General features: G+C 14.3%; 2 protein-coding genes across 2 annotated transcripts, besides 24 other annotated features; one reads left to right on the forward strand and one right to left on the reverse strand. All coding sequences in view use genetic code 6, as the record gives it.

The window, feature by feature from the left end:
* Window positions 1–254: 254 nt before the first annotated feature.
* Window positions 255–2,053, reverse strand: IMG5_186290 (hypothetical protein; the record flags this gene model as incomplete). The annotated part of the gene is made up of 2 exons (XM_004027239.1): window positions 255–835; window positions 892–2,053. The coding sequence occupies 2 exons, from the start codon at window positions 2,051–2,053 to the stop codon at window positions 255–257; spliced, it is 1,743 nt and encodes a 580-aa protein (XP_004027288.1).
* Window positions 258–329: a microsatellite.
* Window positions 2,054–2,516: 463 nt separating the features above from the next.
* Window positions 2,517–2,586: a microsatellite.
* A 487-nt stretch (window positions 2,587–3,073) lies between these two features.
* Window positions 3,074–3,137: a microsatellite.
* Window positions 3,138–3,165: 28 nt separating this feature from the next.
* Window positions 3,166–3,190: a microsatellite.
* A 1,109-nt stretch (window positions 3,191–4,299) lies between these two features.
* Window positions 4,300–4,390: a microsatellite.
* Window positions 4,301–4,407: a microsatellite.
* Window positions 4,352–4,420: a microsatellite.
* Window positions 4,421–4,666: 246 nt separating this feature from the next.
* Window positions 4,667–4,770: a microsatellite.
* Window positions 4,771–4,898: 128 nt separating this feature from the next.
* Window positions 4,899–4,960: a microsatellite.
* Window positions 4,961–5,052: 92 nt separating this feature from the next.
* Window positions 5,053–6,099, forward strand: IMG5_186300 (hypothetical protein; the record flags this gene model as incomplete). Its single annotated transcript, XM_004027240.1, has 5 exons — window positions 5,053–5,153; window positions 5,219–5,276; window positions 5,317–5,367; window positions 5,432–5,848; window positions 5,907–6,099. 5 exons carry the CDS (start codon window positions 5,053–5,055, stop codon window positions 6,009–6,011), a joined length of 732 nt encoding a protein of 243 aa, XP_004027289.1. The 3' UTR covers window positions 6,012–6,099.
* Window positions 6,100–6,914: 815 nt separating this feature from the next.
* Window positions 6,915–6,962: a microsatellite.
* Window positions 6,963–7,959: 997 nt separating this feature from the next.
* Window positions 7,960–8,017: a microsatellite.
* Window positions 7,960–8,047: a microsatellite.
* A 65-nt stretch (window positions 8,048–8,112) lies between these two features.
* Window positions 8,113–8,161: a microsatellite.
* A 46-nt stretch (window positions 8,162–8,207) lies between these two features.
* Window positions 8,208–8,245: a microsatellite.
* A 123-nt stretch (window positions 8,246–8,368) lies between these two features.
* Window positions 8,369–8,448: a microsatellite.
* Window positions 8,369–8,466: a microsatellite.
* Window positions 8,387–8,475: a microsatellite.
* A 20-nt stretch (window positions 8,476–8,495) lies between these two features.
* Window positions 8,496–8,593: a microsatellite.
* Window positions 8,594–11,661: 3,068 nt separating this feature from the next.
* Window positions 11,662–11,714: a microsatellite.
* Window positions 11,663–11,708: a microsatellite.
* A 206-nt stretch (window positions 11,715–11,920) lies between the features above and the next one.
* Window positions 11,921–11,998: a microsatellite.
* Window positions 11,922–12,024: a microsatellite.
* Window positions 11,930–12,014: a microsatellite.
* Window positions 11,944–12,012: a microsatellite.
* Window positions 12,025–12,220: the final 196 nt, after the last annotated feature.

Consider the following 12,220-nt stretch of genomic DNA (forward strand, 5'->3'; position numbering starts at 1 on the left):
CTTTTTTTTTCTAAAATACTTGAACATTATGAAGATTAGGAAGAAGATTCATAATATGAAATATAAGAAGAAGAGGAAGAACAAGATACAGAAGATTACTATTCTTTATATTTTCTAATAGTGAAACATGATTTAGGTTTTCGGTATTTTTTTGATTGAATTTGCAAATTGAGAAAGTCTTTTACTTTTTTTGAGTCTTCCGAAAGAAGTATTTGTTTAAAAACTTGAAGCTAGAGAAGTTTAACTATTTTAAATCATATTATATTATTATTATTATTATTATTATTATTATTATTATTATTATTATCATAATTTTAATATATATTATTCAAAGATTTATTTGATAGATTTTCTGATATATTATCTGTTATACTTTTTTATCCTTCATAATTTTCTATTATTTCCTCATTATTAAATTTGAATTTTTGTACGTCACCTTCTACCTATTAAATTCTTCTTAACGTTTAAAAATTATTAGTAATTCTAGCATATTATCCTCTTTCTTTTTAACCAATATCGTATTTATGCCTTTATATTATGAAGTTTTTCCTAAATATTTATTAAACAATCGGACATTCATTATGAAAATGCATTTTTTATTCATTTTTGTTTTGGCTTTTGTTACAAAAAAAACATTCTATTTCTAAGTATTTATGTATTTTTTTTATTTATTATTGTATTAATATATCTTTTATTTCACTAAATTTTTCAAAGTCTATATCAAATTATTTTAATATTTCTAGAAATTAATTTCTTTATATTCTTAAAAGAACAGTAAATTCGCAACTTTTTGCACTATATTTTCTTTATTGACCAGAAAAAAATTCTATATCTCCTTTTATTTTAATATATATTTTATTTTTTAAAATTGAAAAAAAAATATAAATATACCAAAATAATCGCCTTTTTTTAATTCAAAAAGTGTTTATAATTTTTATTTTTTTTAATCAAGTGTACATATAGTTACAGATCCTTACTATATAAAATAAATTGAATGATCTAAATTTTCGTTTTTTTCAAAAATAAGCTCTTCTGGCGCATATTTAATTTCTTATATAATATAAGGCATTTTTTCTAGTAAAAAACTTGAGAAATTTTTCTTAAAAATGTTTGAATTTATCACTATTTTATTTGCATCTTATATTAGTCTTCTTTTTAAATCTTTAGAAAGCTAATTTACTATAACTTATTCATTTTCGTAATTATAGTAACCATTATTTCTCCAATAATATTCTAAATATTATCTTATTTTATATTATAGATTACTTTCGATTTTTTTTTTTCTCATATATCCATTCATAGTATTTATATCATTTTTTATTTATTTAAACTAATTTCTCATTTCTTAAAAAATATTACCAACCTCAAATATTTATTAAAATATATGTATTTTTTAAAAATAAAAGATTACTTCATTTATTGAATAGGCAAAAACTCCACAAACAATAAACATAATAATAATTTAAATCAATTTTTCAAGATCTGTTTAAGGAGAAATATCCCCATAACCAACTGTTACCATAGTAACAGTATTAAAATAAAAAGAATTTAAATATTAAATATACCAATTTTCAAACATAAGTTCATATTTATGAAGCCAAGAATATTACTAATATCTACCAATATATACCCATAGACATGATGTAGTATGAATTATATATATGTTTTTAAAAAGTAAAGATATTAGTCCTATTATTTATTAAGCCTTAGCTGAGAAATCAAAACGCATTTCTATTTTTTTAAAAAAAGCAGTTATTTTATAGATCTTTACAAAAAAAAAGAAAAAAAAAAATTAATTTATGTATTATCCGATTACTAAGCAACCTAATCCTATAAAATCATAATATAGGTCTTGTTTTTTAATGTTATATATATAAAAAAAAAATTAAATATTTGAATAGATTTATAGTTTCAAAAATGAAAATTTATATTTGTTTATTTAAAATAATAATATTATATTTACCTTTTTTCTTATATAAGTTCCATATTTCTTATCTATTATAAATAAACTTCCCAAATTAAAAATAAGCTGTATTTAAACATACAAAAACATCAATAATAAGAAAAAAAAATATGAAAAAGAACAAATTAACTTCCAAAAAAATAAGTTAACTTTGAATATTAACTCCAATAATTAATGGAATAATAATAATGAGTAAAATAACTAAAAGAAAAATGAAAAAATCCCACATTATAATTTAATTAGATGAAGGTAAAAAAATACTAATTTTATTCTCTATATATGAAAAAATAACATTTTCTTTTTCTTCTTCCTATATAATTAAATTATCATTAATAATATGTTTATAAACATCATTTTTTTGATAGTTTTGGTATTTTCTTGAGGATAAAAGTTATATTAAAGCATCTTTTACTTTCTATATTCTTATACTAATTATAATTTTTCGAAAAATTCCATGCATTTTCGAATTATCTTATGCGTTTATTAAATCAGCATCAATATTTTAAATGAACTTTTTCGCAGCATCGGAAAAAAGATCACGTTATATAGGTTCATTTTATGATTATAATAAGTTTTTTTATTATTATAATATTTATTCTTATTCTTATAATATTTATTTTATTTCACTTAATTTTTCATCGCTTTTACTTTTAGGAGTTTTTTATTTAGATTGAAGGTCATTTAATTGAAATAATGTTAACTTTTTATGTTAGTTTTCGTCGATTAAATTTATCTTGATTATTTCATTCTTTTTTTGGATTAAATTGTTACTTTCAGAATCGATATAATCAAATTAATTATCAATATTTCTATCTTCTTTTAATGGCATTTTTAATTACGGGTCTTTTTGGATAGCTAACTCAATTTTAATCTTTTCTTTTTTCTCCATATTAGTTTTATTTTATTGAATTATGGTTGTTCTTTTTTAATTATTTTTTTTTTTATCTTTTTCGTTTTTAATTTATCTAATTATTAATAGTTTAATATTTTTAATTTTGTAATATATTATTCCGTCAATTTGTATTTTTTATAATTTTTTATTTGAGATTATACAAAAAAAAAAAAAAAAATATACTTTTTATATTTATTTATTTCTTAAAAAAACAAAATTATTTATATATTATAAAATAATATAATTTAAATTTATAAATTATTATATTTAAATATAAAATAAATTGATATTTTTGAACTATCATCATAATATTTATTTTTTTAATTTATTTTTTTTTAACAATTTTTTAATTTTGTAAGGTTTTTTTATTTTTATTCTAAATATATGATTATAGTTAAAAAAAGTTAATCATTTTTATTTTAAATATTTTTTCTTTTATGATAGCAAAATTCTAAATTTAAAATAAGTTAGAAAAATCTAATTATTTTAAATTAATAAATAAGAATATTAATTTTTATATAAAAAAAAAAGATTCTCTAAATATTTTTAAATTAAAAAATAATAAAAAAAATATTTATAAATATTAGTTAAAATAAATTTATATAAAAGGGAATTTTTATTGTATACATTTTTAATTATAAAATAATTAATTTTTTGATAAATTTCATAAAAATAAATATATATTCAATTTTTATTTAAACATTTTTAAAATATTATAAAAAGATAATTTATATTATATTACTTTATTATAAAAAATATTAAAAAAATTTAAAAATAAAAATAGGATTATCCATTTTTAATAATATTAAATAATTACATAACAATAATATTTATTTTATTAAAATTATAATATATAAAATTTATTTGTTATTTTTATATTCGAATTTAATATTTATAATAAAAATCATTTTATTTTATCTAAACAAAAGCTATAATTAATATTTGATGGATGATTAAATCTTTAACTTATTTATTTGCTATTAACAATGTTATCATTTTAATTAAATAATCTGAAAATATTTTTAGAATTTAAATAATTTAAAGGTCTTTATTTAATTTATTTTTCATTGTCAATTTTAGTTTCTTAATTATGATTTTTAAAATTTCTTTTTGCCGATTGATTATCGCTTGGTTAGGATTTTAAATATTATTAATTATGTTAGGAAAACTATTTTTTCCCTCTTCTTATTTCTTAATTTTATTAATTATTATTAGGAGTTTCATATCTTTTTTTTTAACTTATTTTTTATTATTATTATTAAAATAATTGTTATTTTTATAAGTTATTATCAGATTATAGTTTTATCTGACAAAAGCTTTTTTTTAAAATATGCTTAGGAGGATTAAACGTTTTATAAGGGTTTTCAGAACAAAATATTGTTTTTCTACCTAAATTTGACATTTGTATATTATTATTTATTAATGAAAATTATAATATTTAAATTTATTATTATTATTATTATTATTATTATTATTATTATTATTATTATTATTATTATTATTTTATTATATATATATTTTATTATATTATTATTTATATTTTTTATATTTTTATATTTAATATAAATTAATTAGTAAAATTTAAATTTTATATATATTTATTTAATATAATATATGTTTAATTTTTAACAAAACATTATACATATTTTTTAAAGAGTATTGTTATATATAATAATATAAATTAAATATATATAAAAAAAGTAATACATTTATATATATAAATTAGAATAATTAAACTATTAAATTGATTAAAATTAAATAATTTATAAAAAATTTATATATTAAATATTTAAAATGATATTAATGTTAAAAATAATTATTATAATAATAATATTGATAATAATAATAATAAAAATAATAATAATAATAATAATAATAATAATATTAAAATATTAATAATGATAATAATAATAATTTAAATATTATTATTAACTTTAATAATAAATATATAATAATTATTAAATTTTTATGATTTGTATATTTATTTGTAAATTAATTTTATAATAAACTTTTTTTTTTTGATTTTTTTGCTTTATTTATATATATATATATATTTATTTAATTTATATTTTTATTAATATATTTTTTATAATTTTTTTTTTATATAATTAATAAATAAATTTAAAAAAAAATTATAAAAAATTTATTATATTATAATATCTTTTTATAATAAAAATAAAAAATTTTAAATTCTATAATGACATAAAATAATAAATATTCAATTTTATTGCCTACATATAATGAAAAAGATAATTTACCTATTGTTATAAAGCTATTGTTTGATATGGCATAATACAAGTACATTTATATAATATAAATTTGGTATTTTTTATATTTAATTATTTTCTTTTCTAAATTGAAAGTGACTTGAATCTAGAAATAGTAATAATAGACGATAATTCTCCGGATGGAACATCACATGTAAAATAAATATATTTACTTATATTTTTAAAAAAATAAGGTTGCAAGATAACTTTAAAAAATTTACCCAAAAACTGAAAAAAGATAAATTGTAATAAAAAATTTAATAAAAATTAATTTGTATATTTAATAAAAAAAAACTATATAAAATTTAGATACTTCACACTAGACCAGGAAAATTAGGTTTAGGTAGTGCATATATGGATGGTTTAAAATGTGCAACAGGAAACTTTATAATTTTAATGGACGCTGATTTATCACATCACCCTAAATATATTCCTTATTTTATAAACAAATAAGCAGAAAAAAATGCAGATATTGTCACAGGAACAAGATATAAAGTAGGTGGTGGGGTATACGGTTGGGATTTTATCAGAAAATTAACTTCTAGGGTTGCAAACTTTTTAGCAAAAACACTTTTAGGATCTTCTTATAGTGATTTAACTGGAAGTTTTAGACTTTATAAAAAAGAAGTTATTTAAAATATAATGAAAGATATTATTAGTAAAGGCTATGCTTTTTAAATGGAAATTATTATTAGAGCTAAGAATTATAAATATAATGTTGAAGAGGTATTTTACTATTTTCATAGTTTTTTTTTTTTTTGTTAAAAAAAAATATATTTTAAAGGTTCCAATTGTATTTGTTGATAGATTATATGGAGAATCTAAATTGGGAGCAAATGAAATTTTTATATATTTAAAAGGAGTTTGGAAATTATTTGAGACTTTTTGAGTTTATTTTAATAATTTTTATTAGTATTGAATATATTAAAAATTTAATAATAATATGGTTTTTTTTTATATTTTTTTAATTAAAAGATCTTTTATGATTTTTAAACTATATTTACATCTTATATTAAAATTCTTATATAAGATATTAATAATATTTATTGTTATATTATAATTAAAAATTATTGAATTTAAAAATGTATTTTATTTATTATTTATTTAAAAGTCTACTTTAAATTTCTTGATTTTTTTTTAATAATTTTTAAAGATTTTAATGTTATAAAAAAGTAAATAATAAATATAAACTTAAAATTTTAAATCTATATAATATAAATATTGATAATTGAAATATTTATATTATTATAAAAAATGTATTTTAAAAGGATAAACTGATTTTTAAATATAATTATATAATTAATAAATACATATTAATATTTTAAAAATACATTTATAAATAATAATTTAAAATTATATAATTTTTCTTTGTGTTCATAAATTAAGTTGTTATTATTTTATAAAAATTATGTTTTGATGTAATTGAGTTCAAAATAAAAAATTTAGAAGTAAAAAATATTAATAAACCTAAAATTTTAAGTTCTATTTAAAGTGTTAATGCAATATTAAAAACTTATTACATCAATTAATTTTTTTTAAATTAATTAGAAAATATAATTCAAAAAGTATAAAAAATAATAATCATATTAAATTAATTTTATTAAAAATAAAAATATGCATAATAATAGTTATATATTTAAAGTGTAAATATATTATACAAATGAAGTACACTTACATCTTATATAATATAAATAAATGTTAAATTTTTTAGAAATATTTTTGATTATAAAATTAATTAAAATAAAGTTACAAATATATTAAAATTTTAAATATAAAATATTTATATGTTTAATTTTAAAATAATTAATGTTTTTTAATAAAAATTATTTTTTTTTGAAATTATATTATGATTATAGCATTATTTTTTAATATATATATATATATAATAAATCATTTTTAATTTTTGTTTTTATGATAGTATTTATATTAATTAAAATATTTACTAAATATATTAATGAAAATTTATATTTAAATAAAATAATAAGTAAATAAAAAGTCTTCATATTTTTATATTTATGTAAATATATATATATTCATATTTATTTATTTTTATTTATATATTATATATTCAGAGATTATTTTAATTTTAATTAAGAATTTAATCATTCTAATTAGCAATAAAACTAATTTGATTTATTTGTTAATTCTAATAAAAAAAAAAATTAAAAAAGACTACTTGTATTTTAGTATATAAACTTAGACATTTATAAAAATATTTAAATAAAATATTCAAAATTTCATATATAAATTCATTAAATATTTTTTTCTTTAAAAAATCATTATAAAATGATAATTTAAATCCTTCTTTGAAAATATATTTATTATCAAATCTGAAATATTAAAAAAAATTATATAAATTTTAATAAAGAATGTTATTTTTAATTAATAAATATTGCTAATGAGAATTTAAAAAACTATGCAATCGATAATTAATTTTTTTTTAAATTTGATTGCTAATGTTACTATTGTTTTTTACTAATGTGATTATAATGTTGTTGGGAAAAATAAAATATAAAATTCTTATTATAAATTGGTATAAATATAATAATAATTAGATGAAAATAATAAAGGTAACTTTTAATTGGAATATAATAATAGTTTTTAAGAGATATAAATATAAAAAATTTGAATATAAAAAAATTATAAAAAAGAATTAAAATGTTTTTAATAATGAATCAATAAATTTAAAAATATTATAGACATAAAGTAATAGAAATATTCAGAAAAATAATATATTGAAAAGCAAAAGAGAAATATAAAGCAAAGTTTTAATAAAATTAGTTCTATGTATAAGAAATATATATTCAAATAAAGCAAAAATAAAGAATTTATATTTTAATATAATCAAATATATATATATTATAAAAATATAATTAAATTGTATATAATAAAAAAGATTAATTGAAAAATAATAAACAAAAAAATGTATTCATTTAATTATATGAAGAAAAAAATAGACTATAAAGAAATAAAAAAAAAATATAAAATGAATATTATATATATATATATATATATATATATATATATATATATATTATAAATGTAAAAATATTAAAAAAAATAAAAAAAAAATACAATAAATAATAAATATAATTATATATTATCAAATATAAATATTTATTAGTATTGAATTTAATTATTAAAAGTCAAAGAAACATAAATAAAATTAATTTTAAATATTTCTAATATATCATTTATATTATTTTATTTTAAATATCTATGAATTTGTAAAATTAGATGAAGATGATAAATATAAAATGAATTTAAATATATATATATATAAATATATAAATATATAAATATATAAATATATAAATATATATATATTTAAATATATATATATAATCATATATTTTTTTTTATTTTATATTTTTATATATATAAATCTTTTTTCATTTATATAAGATTTCTTGTTATAAATATAATAAAATCTTTTTTAATTTATCATTAATATCTTATTAGATATATAATTTTTTAATATATTTATATATACTTAAAAATTAAATGCCAATTTTTTTACCTTTATTATAATCTTATTTAAATAGATTATTAATAGTTCTTAATTTTTTTTTTGAAATGGTTTTAAGATTTTTAGAAAATATAATTTTTCTTTATAGCTGTATTAAGAATAATTTGATTATTATCTATATTTATTTTTATAAATTTATATCTTTAATAAAGGCAAAAAAGCAAATAATTATAATTAGAAATAAATTTATATATATTTAAGATTAAATATAATAGTTTAATTATTTTCTATTTTTAATTAATTTTTTTTATAATAATATTAATATTTTAACATCAATAAAATATGTATATTTTTTTTAAAATATATATATATACATTTATTTATATATAATGTTTTTATATTATTAACTGATAAAATATACAAACATCAAAATTTATTTTTAAATAAATATTAAAGTACATTTAATTTATTTTAATTTTACTACAAATCTTCATTAGTTGCCTATTCAAATACGCTTACATATCTTTTGTGTTTATTTCCTGTATTATACTAGTATTAATACTATTATTAACTAATCGGTGAATTATTAGTGAAATTAGTTTGCAAACTAATTTATGTATTCAATGCATGATTATTATTATTATTTGTATTTATAAAAGACTTTAAGGCTATTTATAAAGCCTAATAAAAAAAGGCTTAATCTCTATTTTTATTGGAAAAAATTTCGTATATTTAATTCTATATAAGATCTATTTACTGTTTATTTTCTGACTATTATAAATGTATTTTTTAAAAAATAGTTTAAAAAAGATTATTTTAATTTTATTAAAAATTATATATTTCTTCCCTTGAAAGAATTAAGGAAAAAAGCAAAGCAATTAAAATTTATTCTTTTTTTTAGAAAATATTTATATTTTATTCATCCAAAAATTATTTTTTCATCTCCTATAATTAAAAAATTACACTCTAAAATTAATTTTCTTTTATTTCGATTTCCAAAAGTATACTATTCACCTCATTTTTAATTTCCGAATTTTAATTTTTCCAAAAGTCGACTTCTTTATCTAAATTCTCATTTATATTTTTTTCCTATATTTTCTCTTCTAATTATTCCAAAAGAATATCATTTTCTTATTTTAATTGTTAATTTTGAAAAATAAGTTACTCGAAATTACTTTTTTAATAAATATTTTTTTATTCATTTTTTGTCTTTTCCTGCTTTATAATCTCCACAAAAGTAAATCTTAAGTTATTCGAAGATTCCTAAAATACTTACCTTGTTTTTCCCAATTAAGCTTGTAGATTTCGAATATCTTCTTAATACTTTTCAATAAAAAAACTCTTATTTTAATCTTTTTTTAAGTACTCTTTTTCCATTAATTATTACAAGACCTTGACAAAAAGTCCTTTGATTTGCACTGAAGGGGCCACAATTTCTAATTTTTATCCATTTAAAAATTCTAGGGCAAAAAAGCATTCTTTTGCGACATTTTTAGGTAAAAATCTATCAGTTTATGTTAAAATTTATTTGATATTTTTTAAGAAAATAATTTAATTTTTTTCAGGGAAAAAGCTTTTATTAGACTTCCAACAAAAAGCATTAATATGTGGGGAATAAAAAAAAGTTCTTATATGCAAATTCTTATTATTTTTCCTAGAAAATTTCCACATTTAAACCCCTTATAACAAACACGAAAAGTTCTCATATTTCTCTTCTATTTTGTTAATTATACTATATGATATTTCAAACTAAGCTTCCAATTATTAAATATTTTACTCCATTTCAGTAAATATTCTCTCGATTTTTTCCTTCTCAGTGTTTAATTAGGTACTTATTTTACATAAAAAGTCCTAATCTGTTAAACTTTAATTTATTTTTAATGATTGTTCGACTTTAAGTGGTTCATAGATAGTTTTAAACTATCTGTTCATGGGTTTAGGGGATTCTTGGTATTAAATTATGGATTAAGGAGAGTCTTAATAGGTAGGTTTATTTATTTAAGTAGGAGATTATTTAGGATATATTGAATTTGTAAAATTATTATTAGTTTGTAAAATTATTTATTTCATTTTTAATTTTTTGTTTAATTTTTTAAATTTTGAAAAAAATACAAATAATATTATAATTTTTAATTTTTAAATTTTTTAATACTACAAAAAAAAAAAAATTCAACAATTAATTAAATTAAAAAAGCCTTTTATAAATAATAAATTCTCAATTTAAATTTTTTGATAATAAAATCATGAACAAATAATATACCTACTACAATTTTTTCCTATATTCTTTTTTTTTTTAATAGAATTCTTGTATTTTATTCAAAACTTCAAAATAATCCATAAAAAGGTATGTTCAAATCAATAAAAAAACATCAAAACATTCATTCAAATAATTTTCCCGTTTTTTTTTTTTTTTTCTATAATATAATAAAATTACTTTTCTCGACATCATAAGTGCTTTAAATTTCATAAAAATAATAATTTTTTATAAATATAACTTTAATATATTCTAATTGAAAATATCTTCGTCTATTATATGTATTATATTTATTTATTTTTAATTATTATTGTTTTCATATTAGTTATTATTTTATTAATTTTCTTTATTTTGTTAACTAATAGTTGCTTTTTTTTATTAAATTATTTCCATAAGTAATTAATTCTTTATTTTAATAAATATAGAAGGAAAAAGTTTAACAGTATATTTAATGTCTTAACAAAAAAAAACTAATAGTTATTATTTTCTTATTTTTTTTAGAATGATTTTTTTACTTTTTTTATTTAATATACTTACTAATATTTTATAACGTTTTTATCTATTAATTAAAAAATAAATGTGGTCACTTTTCCATATTCAGATTTTACTTTTATAATTTCGTCTTCTCATAATTATTATGCTAAAATATTAAATTTAGGATTATATTAAATATAAATTTCTCATTTTAATTTCACAAAATATGAAAAAAAAATTATGTTTTCCTTTTTTTATTCCCTGTATCTTCTATTGAAAATTTTATTCAACTAAATTAATTTTAATAAAACTTTTATAGTAAATTTAAAGTATTTCCAATAAAATTAACTTATTTATTATAAATTTTATTAATTTATTATTTAAATTTTTAATTACAAATATTAAATTGAATATAGTAATGTTAGCAAAAATATTCAAAAAACAAATTATTTAATATGTTAATACATATATATCAAAATAGTAGCAATTTAAAAAAGTATACAGGATGAAAGTAATGCAAAATACAATATATCATTAACCAAAAAAATTAATTATTTAATACTTACTAATATTAGAATTAAATAAATTTTTAAAGTATATTTATATTATAAAAATAATAATAAAAATATATATAAAAAATATATGATTAATAATAAATTAATAATAATATATAATAAAATACATATTATAATAATTAAATAATAAATAATTTTCTTTTATAAACATTTTATATATGACTAAATATTTTATTTTAATTTAAATAAAAATAAATATATATATTTTTCTTATATATATATTTTAATTTTTAATATAATTTTATAAAATAATGTTTAATAATATTTATATTATAATCTGCAATTTTAATATATTGAATTCTTTATATATATAATATATATATATA

The sequence above is a fragment of the Ichthyophthirius multifiliis genome, assembly GCF_000220395.1.
Source record: "Ichthyophthirius multifiliis unplaced genomic scaffold scaff_1120509251346, whole genome shotgun sequence".
NCBI classification, from domain to species: domain Eukaryota; phylum Ciliophora; class Oligohymenophorea; order Hymenostomatida; genus Ichthyophthirius; species Ichthyophthirius multifiliis.